Source organism: Pungitius pungitius, chromosome 12, assembly GCF_949316345.1.
Source record: "Pungitius pungitius chromosome 12, fPunPun2.1, whole genome shotgun sequence".
NCBI classification, from domain to species: Eukaryota; Metazoa; Chordata; class Actinopteri; order Perciformes; family Gasterosteidae; genus Pungitius; species Pungitius pungitius.
Window position 1 is genome coordinate 7,359,985 of NC_084911.1, and position 17,930 is coordinate 7,377,914.

The window sequence follows — 17,930 nt, forward strand, 5'->3', positions numbered from 1 at the left end:
GGGTCCTGCTATAGAGCTAAAAACAATGTTTTTGCTTTGTAGGCACGTCCATCATCAATCGGCTGACAGAATGACAAGTTTGGTGTTCGAGAAGAGTTTGCAATGTTTGGGTTGAGAATCAAGAGAAAATGGAGTAAATGTAAATACAAGGTGCTTGTCCATTCAAATATGTGCTATTCAAATCCCTGTAAACTCACCAACTCCACATATTCAAATATCTCTGTGGACTTGAAGCGCACATAATCTTGCTATTTAACTCCTCTGTACCTGCATGTGGCAAACTGGGGTTGACCTTTCAGAAAGAACCCTTTGTACCGCTTCTGGAGTTAAGACCCTGGTCCAATTAGATAAAGGCTCTTTGTCTTTCAAAAGAAGAAGGCTTATTCATGCATAGGAAATGCCAATAACAATGTGCACATTTTTACACAAACTGAACATTGAAAACATTTCGAAAGACTTGAAAGAGAAGTGGAAGCAGAGGGGAACAACCAAAAAGCGCTTCTTTGGACATTTTCCAATCAGCATGTGGCTAGCCAGCAGATCAAAGCTAAATCCTAGGCCATGATGGCCTGGCCCCCCCGAAAATGAACCTAAATCTCAGAGTGACAACCAATAGGACGCCAGGTTTCACAGAGGGGCCACTGTGAGTTACGGGAAAAGGAGGACAGGAGTGGAGGAGAAAGGAAAGACACGAGAGTAAGGGCAAGACATGGCAGGAGTCTGCAGAAGGTGAGGGAGGAGGGGAGGTCTGTGGTTGGTGCACTGCTATGTGACGTCAGCGGCTTGTTGGATTGAGGTGCTCTGTCCTGCTGATTTTAATCCTTAAGTCATTAGGGACCAGAGAGCTAGTGCCTGTGCAAGCCCTCTGGGGGAGGAGGGAAAGTGCCGGGGAGAAGGAACAAACTCTCTACAGCTAATTTACAGCTTGAGATACAAGAGGGGAGAAATCAAGCGTTTTATCCGCGCTTCTCGGGTTCATGCCCACTTTGCCTCATTTCGCTCTTTTCCCCTAAATCTTTTTTCACTTGCAATCCCAACGCGTGGCCTGTTCCAACATGCCGACCAACGGAATAAATAAGGCCCTGAAGCTGCAATTCGGGCTCGTCAACTACGAGAGCCGCTACCTGACGGCCGAGGCGTTCGGCTTCAAGGTGAACGCCTCGGGCGTCAGCATGAAGAAGAAGCAGATCTGGACCTTGGAGCAGGACGAGCAGGACGGCCAAGTAGTGTTCCTCCGCAGCCACCTGGGCCGCTACCTGGCCTCCAACAAAGATGGAAAGATCACATGCGGGGCAGAGAGGCCCGACGCCGACTGTCGCTTCCTTATTGTGCCTCAGTCCGACGGTCGCTGGGCACTGCAGTCAGAGCCTTACCTGCGCTACTTCGGGGGCTCGGCCGACTACCTGTCCTGCTTCGCCCAGGTCATCGGGGAACAGGAGCTCTGGGCCGTCCACTTGGCTTTGCACCCGCAGGCCAGCCTGCTCAGTGTGGCGCGTAAGCGCTACGCCCACCTGTCCGCTTCGGACGGAGAGATCTCGGTGGACAGCAACATTCCCTGGGGGGTGGACTCTCTGGTCACCTTGGTATACCTGGATGGCAAATACAGCCTGAAGACCTGCGACAGCCGTTTCCTCAGCAACGATGGCAAACTGGTGAAGGAGAACAGCGACAGCACCAGCTTCACGCTGGAGCTGAAATCCGGGAAGTTGGCCTTTAAGGACTGCGGCGGGAAGTACCTAACCCCGATGGGTCCCACGGGGACCCTGCGCTCCGGCCGATGCTCCAAGCCGGGAAAGGATGAGCTGTTTGATCTCGAGGAGAGTCATCCGCAGGTGGTTTTTCAAGCTGCCAATAAAAGATACGTCTCGGTCAAGCAAGGTAATCAGTCTGTGTTGCACTCTAAAAATAAATAAATGCATAAATACATTTTTTAAAATTGAATAGCTTGATATAGAAAATGGATTGGATTGCTGCACCTTAAATCTATTCAAAGTGAAGCACGTGTCTACGTATGAATAAATAGGAATAAGAACAATGGGGCGAACATGTGAGCTAAATATAGCTACAACTGCTGAGAAGGTCCCTGCTGAGTTTACACATGGGAAGCGAAAGAGCTATGAAATTGTTGACTGATAGAGGAAATCACTCTGCAGCAAACGTCCTCGTGCGCTTCACCAATACCGGCACCTGAGGAATAGGTGACAGCCATTCCAGGTACTTTACAGAGCACTATATATTTTACTTAGAGTGTATAAGTAAAGTGCTAATTTTCAAGATACAAGACTGACATAAAATGCTTCTGGTATCCCATTGGAGGTTTTTGGTTTAAATCCTGCTTCTGACATGTGATACTAGTTTTGCTCTCCAATTTCTCTATAGATTATTTATCCCATTGAGTTTTCCCGTCGCTCGGTGGCATAACAGCTAGCGGTGCAGCGTTGGCCTGTTGACGTGTCGTGTTCATGAATTGTATCCCGATATCAAAGTCCAGTAATTAGGGATTCTTAACATGGAAAGAGGTGCATTTGTTTGAATGATTTGATTGCGATACAGTAATCGAGAGGCAAAATCTGCATCCTCCACCAGACAGTGAAGGAAAAGCTCTCCCTTTCGTGTCTTCTTGCTCGCTCCGGAATTGTTGACAGCCATGCTGTGGTGGTAATTGTGGTAATGGGCTTTGTCATTTCCACTGTGTGTCCATTGAAGCTTAAGCAGCGTACAAATAACTTAAGGGCAGAACTGTGCCCCACAGTTGCCAATTACCGTCAACGGCCTTTAAGCCTCGGCTATTCGCGCTTCACCCTCAACCATGGAGGGAACTTCTTCAAATCGAGTGGATCTGTGGTCAGCCAGTGTTTTAGTGCGGTGGCAGCCAGGCCTTGCAAGACAGATCACTTTACAAAGGCTCCTGTCAGCCTGCATGATGTGTACTGTATAATTATTGAGAATTTGACCAAATTGTGTGCTGTTTTTTATTTAACTGCAGACCGCAAATGCAGTAGTATAAACATAAACATTGGAAACATAGTTCTCAAACTAACTTTAGACTGCATTCATCATTATGCTTATGCATGAATGGAATAGTGCATTAAAATAAGGTCACCATCAAGGCAATATTTTTAACAACCTACCACGCAATTCTCTATGATATAGGGACACTGATTGCACTTTTTACCGCAGTGTTTGGCCTTGTGGTGGGTCCATGTTTTTTTTAAGGAGCAAGGCACTGAAAGCTGCTTAGTAGGCCCTGCAGTGCAGATTTGCATTTCACCACTCAGGGAATTACAGCAAGCGATGCACAGGGAGGGTGGAGGGGTGACTGTGGGGGATTAGAGTTGTAACAAGCTTAAAAGAAAGGTTGAAGGACATTTCTGTGGCATCGTGTTTGAACCACAGCAGACACAGCTCAGTTATTGACTACATCAAGTATTGTCCATCGCCTGACTCCCCGCAACAGTCAATACACGTAGATTAAGTGAATAACTTTGTGATCAAAGTTAATCACTGAGGTTAAGTGAATAGCCAATGGACTGACTGAGGCACAGACACACATATTGAATGTTATTCTGTGTTAGGTTAAGCTTTACTTTTCTTGTTTTTCACATTAAAATAGATGATCTAAAATTGATATAATGAGGCAAAGCTCACATATGTCCAAAGAGCATGTTTTCTTCTTTATCTTTAATCATCCGATGCACAAACCTGAAAGGTGATTATATCCCGACATGGATGTGATTTCATAGTGCTTAAAAATGAGGCCGCAATAAAACCTCAGGAAAGTCTTCGATTTTCTATCAAGGAGCACTTTTTTTTATCTACCCCTTTAAAAATTACCAATTTAGGCTACTTAAGTAAGCCGATTGAATTTTGGGAACCCGATCTTTTCCTTATATTCCTTATATACACTCACCGGCCACTTTATTAGGTACACCTGTCCAACTGCTCGTTAACACTTAATTTCTAAGCAGCCAATCACATGGCGGCAACTCAGTGCATTTAGGCATGTAGACATTGTCAAGACAATCTCCTGCAGTTCAAACCGAGCATCAGTATGGGGAAGAAAGGTGATTTGAGTGACTTTGAACGTGGCATGATTGTTGGTGCCAGAAGGGCTGGTCTGAGTATTTCAGAAACTGCTAATCTACTGGGATTTTCACGCACAACCATCTCTAGGGTTTACAGAGAATGGTCCGAAAAAGAAAAAACATCCAGTGGGCGGCAGTTCTGTGGGCGGAAATGCCTTGTTGATGCCAGAGGTCAGAGGAGAATGGCCAGACTGGTTCGAGCTGATAGAAGGGCAACAGTGACTCAAATAACCACCCGTTACAACCAAGGTGGGCATAAGAGCATCTCTGAACGCACAGTACGTCAAACTTTGAGGCAGATGGGCTACAGCAGCAGAAGACCACACCGGGTGCCACTCCTTTCAGCTAAGAACAGGAAACTGAGGCTACAATTTGCACAAGCTCATCGAAATTGGACAATAGAAGATTGGAAAAACGTTGCCTGGTCTGATGAGTCTCGATTTCTGCTGCGACATTCGGATGGTAGGGTCAGAATTTGGCGTCTACAACATGAAAGCATGGATCCATCCTGCCTTGTATCAACGGTTCAGGCTGGTGGTGGTGGTGTCATGGTGTGGGGAATATTTTCTTGGCACTCTTTAGGCCCCTTGGTACCAATTGAGCATCGTTGCAACGCCACAGCCTACCTGAGTATTGTTGCTGACCATGTCCATCCCTTTATGACCACAATGTACCCAACTTCTGATGGCTACTTTCAGCAGGATAATGCGCCATGTCATAAAGCTAGAATCATCTCAGACTGGTTTCTTGAACATGACAATGAGTTCGCTGTACTCAAATGGCCTCCACAATCACCAGATCTCAATCCAATAGAGCATCTTTGGGATGTGGTGGAACGGGAGATTCGCATCATGGATGTGCAGCCGACAAATCTGCGGCAACTGTGTGATGCCATCATGTCAATATGGACCAAACTCCCTGAGGAATGCTTCCAGCACCTTGTTGAATCTATGCCACGAAGAATTGAGGCAGTTCTGAAGGCAAAAGGGGGTCCAACCCGTTACTAGCATGGGGTACCTAATAAAGTGGCCGGTGAGTGTATATCGAAAGTCAGGAAACATTGCTATCTCCAAATGTGTCACCTTGTAATAATAAGTCTGATTAAATGCCAAAAACACATGAAAGTGACTGAGGATCTGATCAACATGTACTATTACACTTGGACACCTTACATTATGAAAGATGAATCAGTGCCACAGCAGCAGCCTTAAAGGAACACTAGAAGCATCATGCAGTCCTGTACGGCACCTTCGGGAGACGAAACGTGTCACTGGACACCAGAATTGCAAAAAGAAAAAAGAAATGAATCAGTTAATATCAAAACCAGCATTGCGTGAACATCATTAAATGTTGAACCGTGCACCAAAACGTCTCTTTGACAAAGTTACGTTTAAGAGGATATGACATTACAACCCATTATTTCTATATAACAAAGGCATAATCATTAGTGTCTGTTCTTCCCTTACCACCAGGAGTGAGCATTTCAGCCAATCAAGATGTGGAGACAGACATGGAGACCTTCCAGATGGAGATCGATAAGGAAAGCAAGAGGTCTATGTTCAGGACCAACGGGGGATCCTACTGGACTCTGGTGACTCACGGAGAGATCCAATCCACTGCCACAGAAGTGTGAGTACATCACAGCTGTCCCCTGCGCTTTAAACCTTTCTGTCAATGACCTCTCGGTGCTTTTTGTCCCCAGCAAGGTCAACACCATGTTTGACATCGAGTGGCGAGGGCAGAGGGTGGCGCTCAAAGCCAGCAACGGAAAGTACGTGTGCACGAAGAAGAACGGCCAGCTGTCGGCGGTCAGCGACACAGTGGGTAAGAGCCCACTTGGCGAGCCTCCTCCGGGACGGAGCCTCCCATGCAGCCGGGGGGCGAGAAGAACACCGCTGTCTTCCTCGTTGCAGGTGACGACGAGTTGTTCCTGATGAAACTCATCAACCGCCCCATGCTGATCCTTCGCGGCGAGACGGGCTTCGTGTGTCACCACAAGAACTCCAACACCCTGAACGCCAACCGGTCCGTCTACGACATTTTCTCGTTGATCTTCAACGACGGCGCCTATAATATCAAAAGTGAGTTGTTGTTTTTTTTTTATTCATCTGTGCACGTCACAATCCATTTATATATACCGCATGTTTGTATACCTGCTTGGATGTCTAGCACCTACTGAATCAATTCAAACAAATAACACGAGCCACTGGTGTGCTTCCCTGCAGGTGTGAATGGAAAGTTCTGGTACGTCTCGAGCGGCGACCTTGTGTGCTCGGACGGAGAAAAGCCGGAGGACTTCTTCCTCGAGTTCGTGGAGCACGGACGCGTCGCCATCAAAGGCTCTGACGGCAAGTACCTCCGTGGAGACCAGGGAGGAACGTTGATGGGTGACGGTACAACTGTCGATGTGTCGTCTCTCTGGGAGTATTGATCAGGGCCCTCGAGAAGGAAGCAAGAGAGTGAGGTGCAGGACCTGCTTCAGCTCAGATGAAGAGGACTGAACAAGTAATATTTTCCTGACTGTTTTTATACAGGCTGCCAGGTGCCCAATCTCATGGTTTTTTTTGGTTGTTGTTCTTTTTTTTTATTTTTTTTTTTTAATTGGGATGAGGCGAACACATTAGGAAGATATGTGTTTTTTACAGTCAATGTTCAATGTTGTGTTTTTTTAAATGACAATGCCAACATCGCTCGACACATATTGTGTGAAAACATGTTATATCACAAAAACAGAATATTTCGTGGCTGTCCCAATTCCATCAGACATACTTAGTAGGTACAATATAGGTCGAGGGACAACCGAATATCTTTGAGGGCAGCCATAGGGATCCTTGCAAATAAAATCACTGTCGCTGTTGTAAGAGTGTAGCTGCCCGACTGGTACGTGAGGGCCAACTAGATTATCTGCTTTCGTTGAATTTGTTTAGCAAAAGTAGAATAAATGTCTCTCCAAACATTGAAAAAAAAAATCTTATTTATGAAAAGGTTATTTTGGTTCAGGTGACTAGAACTTAATCGACCTCCTTTATTGGGATATTTAAATAACCTGGATGCTACTGCTGATCCCACTGGGTATGTTTACAGACTTATGAGTTCAATACTTGATATATTGATACATTCTATTGGTCATCATGTGATCATTGGCGTCACTCAGAGCAAAGGCAATGCAGCGATGGCTGGTGCCGATGATAAGTCCATTTATCTCAATAGACCATGTACAGCTTCCATAAAAGCACCACGTGAAGTAGGTGAAATAGACTTTAATGTCTCAGACACCTGCAATGCTGATCAATATCCAAAGAGGACTCAACTGAGTACCACAGCAAACACTGAAATAGTTTTTTGTGTAAAACAGAGGTCAGGACGTGTCCAGGGACGGATGTCAGCACAGATGTCGTATGTATGCCTAGCACAGTTACACATTTCAATGTACGTGGTATGAACTCAGGCCAAGTGCTCCTCTGGTGTTCTGCCTCGGGGCCTTTAACAGTACTGCCCTCTCTAACCAATTACACACTGTTCTGATGATCAGAGCCGAGAGGCCAGAGATTTATATAACGGACAGATTTGGAGAAAGAAAAATGTCTTACAGGAATATGTTCGGCCACTGCAACAGCGACTGACGTCGAACCCATATCCAATGTCGGCAGCAAGCATGTTATGTTTCACTGTTGACAACGCTGGGGTCACTGCCTTCCCTCTGGCATTGGGCATGGCTTTAGGCCGGGAACATCCCGTTGAAACAGACATGGAACAACAGTTATTTCACAAAATGCTCCAGTGTAAAATGTGATCAGGTGGATGCACTCTGGACTCTTTCAAAGGAGGACGTTCTAGTGTTTTTATCTCAACGTCACACGCTGCCCTGACTTTATTGGCACAGATGTTGGTGCACAGGGAACAGGAAGACCCGACTCCATATACAATTTATCCTGTCGATTTGTGGCAGTCATTTACCTGGAAGAAAAGAAATCCGCAATAGTTTAAGTGTAATGTAATTACAACCCGTGTTTATTCGAAACCTGTGTTTTTGTGATATGTGCAATTTGCAATTAATAGAGGGACATTTTAGAAAGCAGGGTCTAAAAGGCGATCCTGTCAGCCCCAGCCATATTTTAGAATGGATAGATTATTGATTGTTGTATATTTGCTTTCTGATATGAATTTTGAAAATGTTGATAACAATAAAAACTTGACAATATCTATGTTGACTTTAGAATTAGAATTACTTGTCTAAAGTGTCCCTAGAATAGTCAGTTTGGACTCAAATGATTGTAGCACAACGCAGAGAACAGTGGCTACGTAAATGTTAAGTCTAATCAATATATTATAGGCCATCAATGATTTTTTTTCTGCTCAGTTAGCATGGAGCCTAGTAAAAAAAAAAAAAAAAAAGACATTTCGACTCGTCATCATACGAACGGCCAACAGAACATGGACTCCACCTTTTTACCTCCACAGTCAAAGAGTTTTACATCATGCAAATCATTCACACATTATTTTCACCCCGACACAAATGAGCTGCCTACTGGGTTCAGTGCCTTGCTCAACAACACTTTGATCAGGAAATGAACGGATTAGACCAGAAATGTCATTTTCCATGCAGTAGAGACAAACGTGGGCGTAGTTTTCCAGTCTCTTATTCAATACAGGTGTTTAGCTCTACAAAGAATATGATATATATATATATATATATATATATATATATATAAATAAAAAATATATATATAGTTAAAATTGAACCAAAATACAAAAATATACAGCACTCTCTGCAGTTATTTCCCCAAAAAACACAATCCAATCAGTGTAGTAGTGCTGGTGGGGGATTGATTTCTCACCACTAGATGGCAGTGTGGGCATCTCTTAACTCACTCTCTGCCACAGTAACAAGTCCTGTGAAAGAAGCAGATCTTGCTGCAAACCACAATGCCTGTTAGCAATCGTCACCACACTGCAACCAAACTAACCATAGTTTGCACATTTCTGAGAAGTCCACGTTTTTAACTGGAACTGTCACTTGCAGTACTCAATACTGAGAAACAATAGAGAGATGAACAAGAAAAGATTTTGCAAAATGTAGAGGAAGTCTTTCAGGTTTCTGGCCCTCAATTTCCCCAATAACACAGTATTTCAGAGGTTTCTTGAAATTTACATAAAAAATAAATTTTAAACAGTTTTAAGCCCAACACATTCACCTCATCGACCCTTTGCCTCCTCTTGTTTAATCCTTTGTTTGAACTGGATAATGTTTTTTTCGAGCATTACAGACAATAATTTCTCTGCACACAAGCAAACGATTGTTAAACACAACTTTATGAACTGGAGACGTTTTTTACGGATCACCTTGGCTTTAATCTGACAGCTTTTTATTTGGCAGAGCATTTCCAAAAGTCTACATCTGCAATAGAGAGTGCCAACTAATTCAACAGGGCAAAAAGAAAGCAACTAGTGTAAGGCGTTTTAAGAACGCTCTTTTTTCCAATCCAAATCAGCCACCTATACGGGGCCGACCTGAACCTGGCACCAAATATTCAAATCTACAAGTGAACCATTTTGCTACAGTAGTAATATCGTGGGAACACCCTGAGAAAACAAGGCCATCCGGAACGGATTTAACAACAAAGAGAACCTTGCAATGTCCACACAGCACAGCACAAAATTAAAGCCAGGCTTAAATAGACCATGTGTCACTTTTAATGTGATTACAAAAACAGCTAAATACAAAAACAACGTGGAAGCCAATGAGCTCGTCTCCAACATCACAAAGGAAATGCTCATGAGGGAGGGGGAACATGACAACCCATGTCCGCCCAGGTCTAAACTGGTGTTTCTAGACAGAGAAGTAAACCTACGGGTGATTTGTACCCCCCGGGTAGGTCTAAATCTACTCCCCACTCCCTGTGAACAAGAGAGGAAACAAATAATTAGTCCAAAGGATACAAGCAAACAATTGCTCCCTCCTGCTGCTACAATTTCCAAAAGGAACACAAGTTAGGTTATTCGACACAAACCATACATATCGAAATATCCCCCACAGGGTACAAACCAAAGACCAAGTAGCAGCATTAGCAGCGAGCGCGAACTGGTCCAAAACTGGGATTTTTAAAGAGCCCAGCCAGCTGCGACCACTGACGAGTGGGTGGAGCTCCGGGTCCCAATCCTACCTGGAAAACAAACACACACACACACACACACACACACACACACACACACAACTACAAGCAATCCCCAAATCAGAATCATTATAAACGAACCCAGAATTCTGGGGATGTAACACTCGGGAAATACTCGCGAAATAGACAAGCCAACGGAAAAAAAGGGCCTCCAACGCAGGAGATTTAATACGACCATAAACAAAAATGTTATGAAGTACATTGCGGCCAATACAGAGTAGGATTATCTGGGCAGATGAATTACCACAATGTGGCATTGAAACAAGTGGACACGCCAACGTTCCAACCCCACAGTGGGTTTTTCCAAAACTTTCATCTGTGTCCATCTAATGCTCGCGCTGCTCTTGCATCCCAATAGCGCCTCCTGCAGATTGAATGACATGTGTCCCGGTCCTTTAATTCTTAATAATTGCATTAGGGTTAGCTCTGCGAACGCTTGCAAAACGCGACGACAACAGACCAATACCGGCTCCACAAACCTGTAACACAACATGTCCTCCGGCTCAGCAAAGGGACGGCATGGTGAAAGAATGTGGGGAAAACTTCAATTCCAGGCAGTCGGCTGCTGAGGCAGAGCAGAGGTCAACCACAAACTAAGTTATATGTTATTTTTCACTTGGCAAAAGCCAAAGCAATACCAAAGCAATTGTGCTTCAAATTCAAGACACATGACCAACAATATAAACCAGCTGTTACACTACTTGCACCGAGCACGAATCCTCAGGCCTACAATATCCTGTAAGTTAATTTAATGCTAAACATTCTGACCACGGTGTTAAGCTAATTTCTGATGTGTGCAGAGTCTGATGTTCAAGGTCAAAATACAGGCCTCAGACACGTTTAATTGCTGCTTCAAACCTAAAGAAAAAAAATGATTCTGTTGGAATAATTAGCAAATTCCCACAGGTCTATAAATGCAGTAAAAAGTCAAGTCTAGTCCAGCCAGGATAAGCGGTAAAGACGACGACTGAATTTTTACAAGGAACAATGGAGCAAATGGATTAAAAAAATGGATGAAACGTTATCCACACCACAGACTCTGATTGTTGTCAAAAGTGTTCCTGCTTAATGGCCCGACACAACAGATAGTGGTATCTTGTCTTTTTTTTATATTATTATTTGGCCCCAGGTGTGCTGAGCTTTAAACCTGCAGCGTAATTTAAAGATTCTTCCCACCCACAGGACCCTCCCAACATGTCGCTCATTGCCTCCTGAGCAGCAGCTCAGACTTGTTGACACCACGATGCTGAGCCAACATACAACAGGGTAATCTCAGAGCTTTATTGAGATTAGATGGTTGAATTTCAATTTTGTTTTTATTGTTAATTGTCTGTTTTTTGTGTATTTTTTCTACGTCGTCGTGTGTGGACAGAATACAAATATACACATCTGTAGTTACAGCTGCAGTCTGAAAACACTGTCCAATTAAGTTAGGGTAAGAGTCAAGTAACCGTCAAACAACTAAACTGTAGCCGGATGTGGATTTGTTTGTATCAAAAAATAAATGTCACGCAGCTCCAACAACGATTTTTCGCGATCGGGGTTTTATTTTGAAATTCTGCATCACAACTGTGGCGCTGCGTTGTCTGAACTGGTCACAGCGGATCAACGCAAGAGCGCCGCTAGTCATTAGATGTTCCACAATCCGTGGACCTGTGCGCTTTCATCTCGTGTTTTTCTCATTTTGTGAATTCAATTTTTTTCTTCTTCTCCTGTAAAAAAAACCAACGACCGCATTACGGATCCTACACTGCGTTTTATGAGCGCGCGTGTTTTGGAGAACACCAGCACGGGGAGGGGACGCCTTTTACGCATCGCGCACATTTTGAGCGTCGATAGAGAAAGTGCACAGACTTGTTCGGAGCACCTGCGCTGTGCGTTGGGGACATGAGGTACGGACTGGTGGTCGTCTCTGCCGGGTTCACGGGTTTGCTCAGCTTCAGCCTCCTCGCAGTGGCCATTGGAACCGATTACTGGTACGTAATCGATGTGAATGAACACAACGGCACAGGTTCAGACGACCTGAGCTCGCATTCTGGACTGTGGAGAATGAATGAAGGTATTTACTCCAACTTAAGCCCACGTTTTGTTGTAGCCTGAGTAGGTTTTTCCATCTCATTCTGATACGTTACCATGTGCACTTACAGCAGCAGACCAATGCTTTATTTACCGCCATTTATTCTATACCTCACTTCAAAAAAAAGAATTGCAGTAGCTCTTTGTGTGTGAAATGCCAGAGCTTTCAGCTTGACAAATCTTGTCTCAATTTGAGGTCCCAGATATGTCCAACGTGTAGCCGGTGCCGGCCACAGTAAATGCCATAAGTGATGAGACATGGAGCTCTTAAAGTGCAGTGCACCTGTAAGATGAAGGTGGAACATGAGCTCAGCTTTATTCTAACCATAAGGGCAAAACTGGGCCGAGGAATCATTTATCCTTTAAGGACCTATTTAATTGGATTATTTCAAGCTCGTGCTGTGTTGAATTTCCAAGTATATTGCCTATGTCTTATAATCTAATTATTGGATTTTAATAAATGGTATTGTTGGGAGTCATTTTCCTATTCTTGCAGCTCTGTTCACAGGTCTTTTCATGTGTAACCTTTTTTGACATTTTCAGGATCAAACATGAGCTCATTCATCCCTTTTTTCACGGCAAATATGTCCAGCCTGTCAGAGGTGGAAAGGCATCTTCTTGGTAAGTGTTTTTTTGTTTGTTTATCAACTGGAGTTGGTAATGAGGTGGATTAAAAATTCCAAATCACAGATTTCTGGAAAAATACATGTACCATTTTTTTCTGCTGAGGAAAATACATTCACACGTAGCTGTAGGCTGTCAGAAAGTTTTATCCAGAAGATATGAATCAAATGAATGTCTCCAAGAATTGTGTTTTCTGAAACATCCTGTGTTTGTTCTGAAACACAGTAATACATTGTGGGTTTAAACAGTCCAAGAGCTTCATGCACAATGAAAATAGTGCCTCCCTGGATGGTAGAAATCAATCTGAAGGTCACAACTGCTTTTTCCAATGGTTGCACACGGCAGGATATCCAGCTGACTTGTGGTTAAAAGGTAGCTCAGGTGTTTTCAAGTGGGTTCGTGTGAGCTATTTATCCACGGGTAGTGTACAGTAAATTGCTTTCAACACGCCCCCTGTTTGGAGAAAAAGAGTGACAGCATGGCAGCAAAGCAGAAAAAAGGGATGATGCCCCTTTGCATTTCTGACTATGAACCATTTAAGGTATTTTATTAAATATGTATTGCAGAATTGTAATACTTCACCCATGAAGTAGGTGTTCTCATTGTTTCCAATGGGAAACTTCCCTGTGTTTGGGTAAGTAAGGCCGGTTGAAGCTGGTTGAGGCGCATTCGATTGGTTACGGTCAGGCCTTGGATATTTAGGTCCGTTGGCTCGACGAGCTTGGACACCAAGTCAAGCCTTCTGCGTGTTTAAAAGCATTGAGTTTCATTAATATGTCTCCAATCTCTATTAGATATACAGTAGTATCACTTTCAGTTCCCTTTCCCAGGTCCAATTTTTTTTTTAAACACATCATTCTTTGCTTCCATGATGGTTGAAATACTTGAAAAACTATACCAGTGCTTTAAAATGTTAATGCACACCAACCGCTGTGTATTTGTGAATGTGTCTGCAGGCCTGCACAAGGTGGTGGTCATCCTGTTGCCCCTCAGTCTGGTCCTGCTGGTGTTTGGCTGGATCTTTGCTCTCGTCAGCTCGTTGGCCTGCAGTCCCAACCTGCTGGCTACATCAGCATCCTATGTTCTCCTCTGCAGTGAGTCTGTAGTGAACATCTTCTTTATTCCTTCTGGACCAATGACGTGTTTTGTATCCATAATGTGTTTTTGTTAGGCTCGGCAATAAGGCCGTCCTTCAAATTTTCTACACATAAAGATGCCTCGTTGTGTCTTAGCTACAGCCTGAAAATGTCATTTCCATTGCTCTTAAGAAGAGCTTAGACAGTTTAGAACTCACATTAAAAGACTTTAGTCAATCTATTCAATCAGGTTTTTGTGTGAATAAAGGACGGATGATTCAACGCTGTCAGAGGCAATTACAGTCGTCATACCATCTGTGAGAGATTTGACTGCCATATGATAAATCACATGTTCATCAGCTATTAGGAAAGACGGCAATGCCGTGGAGCAGTGTCAATCAAAGCAGCTGGTGTTGATGATCTACCGACATGGTCTCCACGGCAAGCCTACACTCGGCCGATTTTTGATTGAACTCTAGTGGTTCAACTAGAGAAACCAAACCACTAAATGGAAAACAACCCAAAGGCCTGGTTTTCACCCGTAATCAGAATAGCGTAAACAGACTTTTCCTTGTGATGCCCTTAGACACCACACCGGCAAACATTCTCTCCCCTTGTCAGCAAAGGGGAAAAGATGATTGCTGCATTTGAAGTGATTGCTCTACAATATAAAGTGGCACAAGAAAAGCAGAATATTTTTTTCTTGATTTAAATATTCAGTGCTTGCTCTCTGATCTTGTTCTTTTTCATATGGAATCCCTGTAAAATTTCAATTCAATTCAGTCAAAATTGTTTTAGGTACTGTGTCCTTTCACAGGAATCATGGGCATTTAGCTCAAAGCACTGCTTCACAGAGAATTGTTGTAGACTCAAAACAATAATTGCTGACATAATATAACCGCGCCATATAATTCACATACTTTTCCATCTGTCGTTAAGCTTAAAGATTTAAAATGAACATCATCAACAGAAATTGATAGAAATGTTTTTACTTTGGTCCACTTGTGAGGAGATCTCATCAGCATAAAACAGCATGGTTTCATCAGCTGTACAGTAACAGAAAAATGGCATTCTGTAAAGGTTCAGCTCCATTCAGGTCCATTCTCAAGCAGAATGGATTTTAATCTCGATTAGTTCGATGGTGAATGAATGAATCTCTCTCTGGCTCCAAGGCAGCTGATTTAAATTGCCTGTCCACATCCGTACAATTAAAAAAACAAACACCTCAATCTTCACCTTCAAAACCTCCTCGGATACTCACTTATATCCACACTGGGTGAAAATGATATAGCATAAAATTGACAGTTATCTGGGGGATTTTTTAATAATTAAAATGCACTATATATTGTTTTAAATATGAACTAGATTTTGTAACAAGAGTTAAACTTAAAATGTTACATTATGAACTTTATATTTCAGATTTAAAGTCACTTAGTTTGTAATAAATGAATCAAAATACCAACAAATACACTTTTATTGTTCCAAGAACTCCAATGTACATTTGTCGAGTCTCACCTAAAAACAAACATACATTAAATAAAATCATGTGGCCAATTCGATTCCAGCTCACACAACAAAGTAGGATAACAATCATTTCATGAATGTGTCACATACAAAACTCCACGCAATGAGATATGTTTCTGCAGAACCTGCAAATATTCAATAAGATGGACTCACGGGGCCCTTTGGAGTCAACAGCATAGTCGTAGTGTTTTTTTTTCAGATTCAGAGTTTAATTAGATAGATAATTAGATATTAATTAGATCATGCAAACTGAAAGAAAACCTCAATCATTCCTAAGTGGCACAATTTTTAGGCACTCAAATCAGAGGGTAATTAGTAATTAACTCAGTGTAACAGCTACGGATGAATGTACTTTGTCGAGTCAGTGTTGTGTGTCGCAGTATTGTGGGTCTGCCTTGCATGGTGCCTCGCTCACGGTCATTCTAAATTGCACACGGGTGACTGGGTATTGAAAGTGTGTTTTTTCGGGTTGACATTCAGTGTATTTTAGTCTTGTCAGCACACATCTGCTGTACTTTTGACAAACTCTCCTGTTTGTCCGTTTTTCTGAAATTGAAAGAAATACACAGCAGAAATGACCCAGTGAAACCCTCAAGTTCCTCCTCTGAAGTAGATAATTGGATTCAATTCAGAAGCACCTTGATGGAAAAGTTTATATTTGAAATGAGATACATGTTTTTATTCTCAAAACAGCTTTAAACTTGTAATGCCCAAAGTAAAAATGTATCTCGACTGTTTCTCAATTATGTGTTAATGTGTTTAGGTTTGTATTATTTAATGTCCTCTATTTGCGAATTGAAGATGTCACGTTAGAGAATTACTTGCTTATAACAACATCACCAGCTCAATGATCACATGGAGAGAACTGGTTTATTGAAGCACATCACGGATGATGACGTTCTTCAATAATTCATTACAATCCCTCAAGAAGTACAGCCATGGACGTACCCATGCGCTTTGTTTCTGCGCACAGGTCTTGTCACCCTCTCGGGGGTCAGCGTCTACATCAGATACTCAAACGTAGCCATGGAGGACTTCCAGCGGGTCGTGTCCCCGGAGAAGCAGGCCCACGTGGAAGCGTCCTTCGGCTGGTCCTTCGCCGCGGCCTGGCTCTCCTTCAGCCTGGAGGTGACCACCGGCCTGCTGCTGATGCTGGCTGCCAGGATCACTCAGCTGAAGGGACGCTGCGACTCCGGGGTGGCCATCGCCGTGCTGTAGATCGCGCGAATCCAAACGCTCTCGAGTCGGGCAGCCGAGTCGCTGCTGTTGGTGTTTGTTTATTTATTTGATTTTAAGGCGTTAACACGATAAGGACCACGGTAGAAAATAGCAGATGGGAGCTGAATTTACCGAGATGCAACCTTTGATACACAAATGTAGAGGCTGCCTTTCATCCTCCCGGTGTAATTTTCTGTTCACATTTATATTATAAAAATCTGCCCACACAAACCGAAGAACCGCTGTTTCTCAACTCTATTCGATGCCATTTCATCCACATGTGTCATAAGTACAGCTGAGAATATTATATATATATATATATATATATATATATATATATATATATATATATATATATATATCCACCTTTGTTTCAGGCAGAGGTTTTCCATCAGATGGGTTATAAAAAATGCTTGAACAAATTCACTGGCTGCGATATGAACGCAAGAAAAGTAAAAGAAGTGGCCTTTAGGGGCTAAATTAGACGCTCAGTCAGGGAATTCTGCATCTCCTCTTTGTATCACATCAGGTCATTTGTTTGAAAGTGGAAAAAAAGGAGATTGTGCACCAGATATCAACCACGCAATGGAGTGACCTAAACACCATATCACACAATCGGGACTGGTGTAGTGTCTCATATTTCATGGTACTACTGTTCCATGAGAACATTTCAATTTCACACCAATTGAAAAACAAGTAGCATTTAGTGCAAAATTGAGGCAGTGCCGGCGGGTGACCTCCAGACAGAATGTCAGGTTGTGCATTCTGCTTAACTATCGGTCTATGTGACTGGTAAAAGCATTCATCACGGTGAAGATGTGTGCTCATGGGGATTCATGTTGTTTTCAGTAAAACAGAAAAGGTGGCTGCATGCTCTGCTGCAGTTAGAGTTGGATATTGTAATATTTGTCCGTATACTTCTAGAATTGAGACTTCTCCTCTGCATAATGGATCCAAAAAGACGAATTACAACATTTAGCACTTTTCATTGGGTTGTGTTGATGGTCCCTTCTTACGATTGAAGCAAACCTTTACTACTTTAATAACGGGACTATATTGCTAGATGTGTCAGAAAAGCCATTGGACATCAATTTATGTGAACTGTAAATTCAGAGAAAACAGTAAGAAAGCAACAGAAAAAAGCCAAAAAGCCA

The 17,930-nt window shown here is 42.9% G+C and overlaps 2 protein-coding genes across 2 annotated transcripts; both read left to right on the forward strand.

The window, feature by feature from the left end:
• Positions 1–708: 708 nt before the first annotated feature.
• Positions 709–8,280, forward strand: fscn2a (fascin actin-bundling protein 2a, retinal). Its single transcript, XM_037475280.2, has 5 exons — positions 709–1,878; positions 5,558–5,714; positions 5,788–5,909; positions 5,999–6,166; positions 6,311–8,280. Exons 1-5 carry the CDS (start codon positions 1,056–1,058, stop codon positions 6,514–6,516), a joined length of 1,476 nt encoding a protein of 491 aa, XP_037331177.1. The 5' UTR covers positions 709–1,055; the 3' UTR covers positions 6,517–8,280.
• A 3,563-nt stretch (positions 8,281–11,843) lies between these two features.
• Positions 11,844–16,995, forward strand: LOC119219800 (transmembrane protein 235). Its single transcript, XM_037475203.2, has 4 exons — positions 11,844–12,317; positions 12,878–12,955; positions 13,915–14,052; positions 16,532–16,995. The coding sequence occupies exons 1-4, from the start codon at positions 12,146–12,148 to the stop codon at positions 16,774–16,776; spliced, it is 633 nt and encodes a 210-aa protein (XP_037331100.1). The 5' UTR covers positions 11,844–12,145; the 3' UTR covers positions 16,777–16,995.
• Positions 16,996–17,930: the final 935 nt, after the last annotated feature.

What these genes read in the sequence shown, in the direction of transcription:
- LOC119219800 (XM_037475203.2), top strand. Translation starts at nt 12,146, where the DNA reads ATGAGGTACGGACTGGTGGTCGTCTCTGCCGGGTTCACGGGTTTGCTC. An exon ending in GGTGGAAAGGCATCTTCTTG is followed by an intron (nt 12,956 to 13,914) that starts GTAAGTGTTTTT and finishes ATGTGTCTGCAG; the next exon opens with GCCTGCACAAGGTGGTGGTC. An exon ending in ATCCTATGTTCTCCTCTGCA is followed by an intron (nt 14,053 to 16,531) that starts GTGAGTCTGTAG and finishes TTCTGCGCACAG; the next exon opens with GTCTTGTCACCCTCTCGGGG.
- fscn2a (XM_037475280.2), top strand. Translation starts at nt 1,056, where the DNA reads ATGCCGACCAACGGAATAAATAAGGCCCTGAAGCTGCAATTCGGGCTC. An exon ending in GGCGGTCAGCGACACAGTGG is followed by an intron (nt 5,910 to 5,998) that starts GTAAGAGCCCAC and finishes TCCTCGTTGCAG; the next exon opens with GTGACGACGAGTTGTTCCTG. An exon ending in CGGCGCCTATAATATCAAAA is followed by an intron (nt 6,167 to 6,310) that starts GTGAGTTGTTGT and finishes GCTTCCCTGCAG; the next exon opens with GTGTGAATGGAAAGTTCTGG.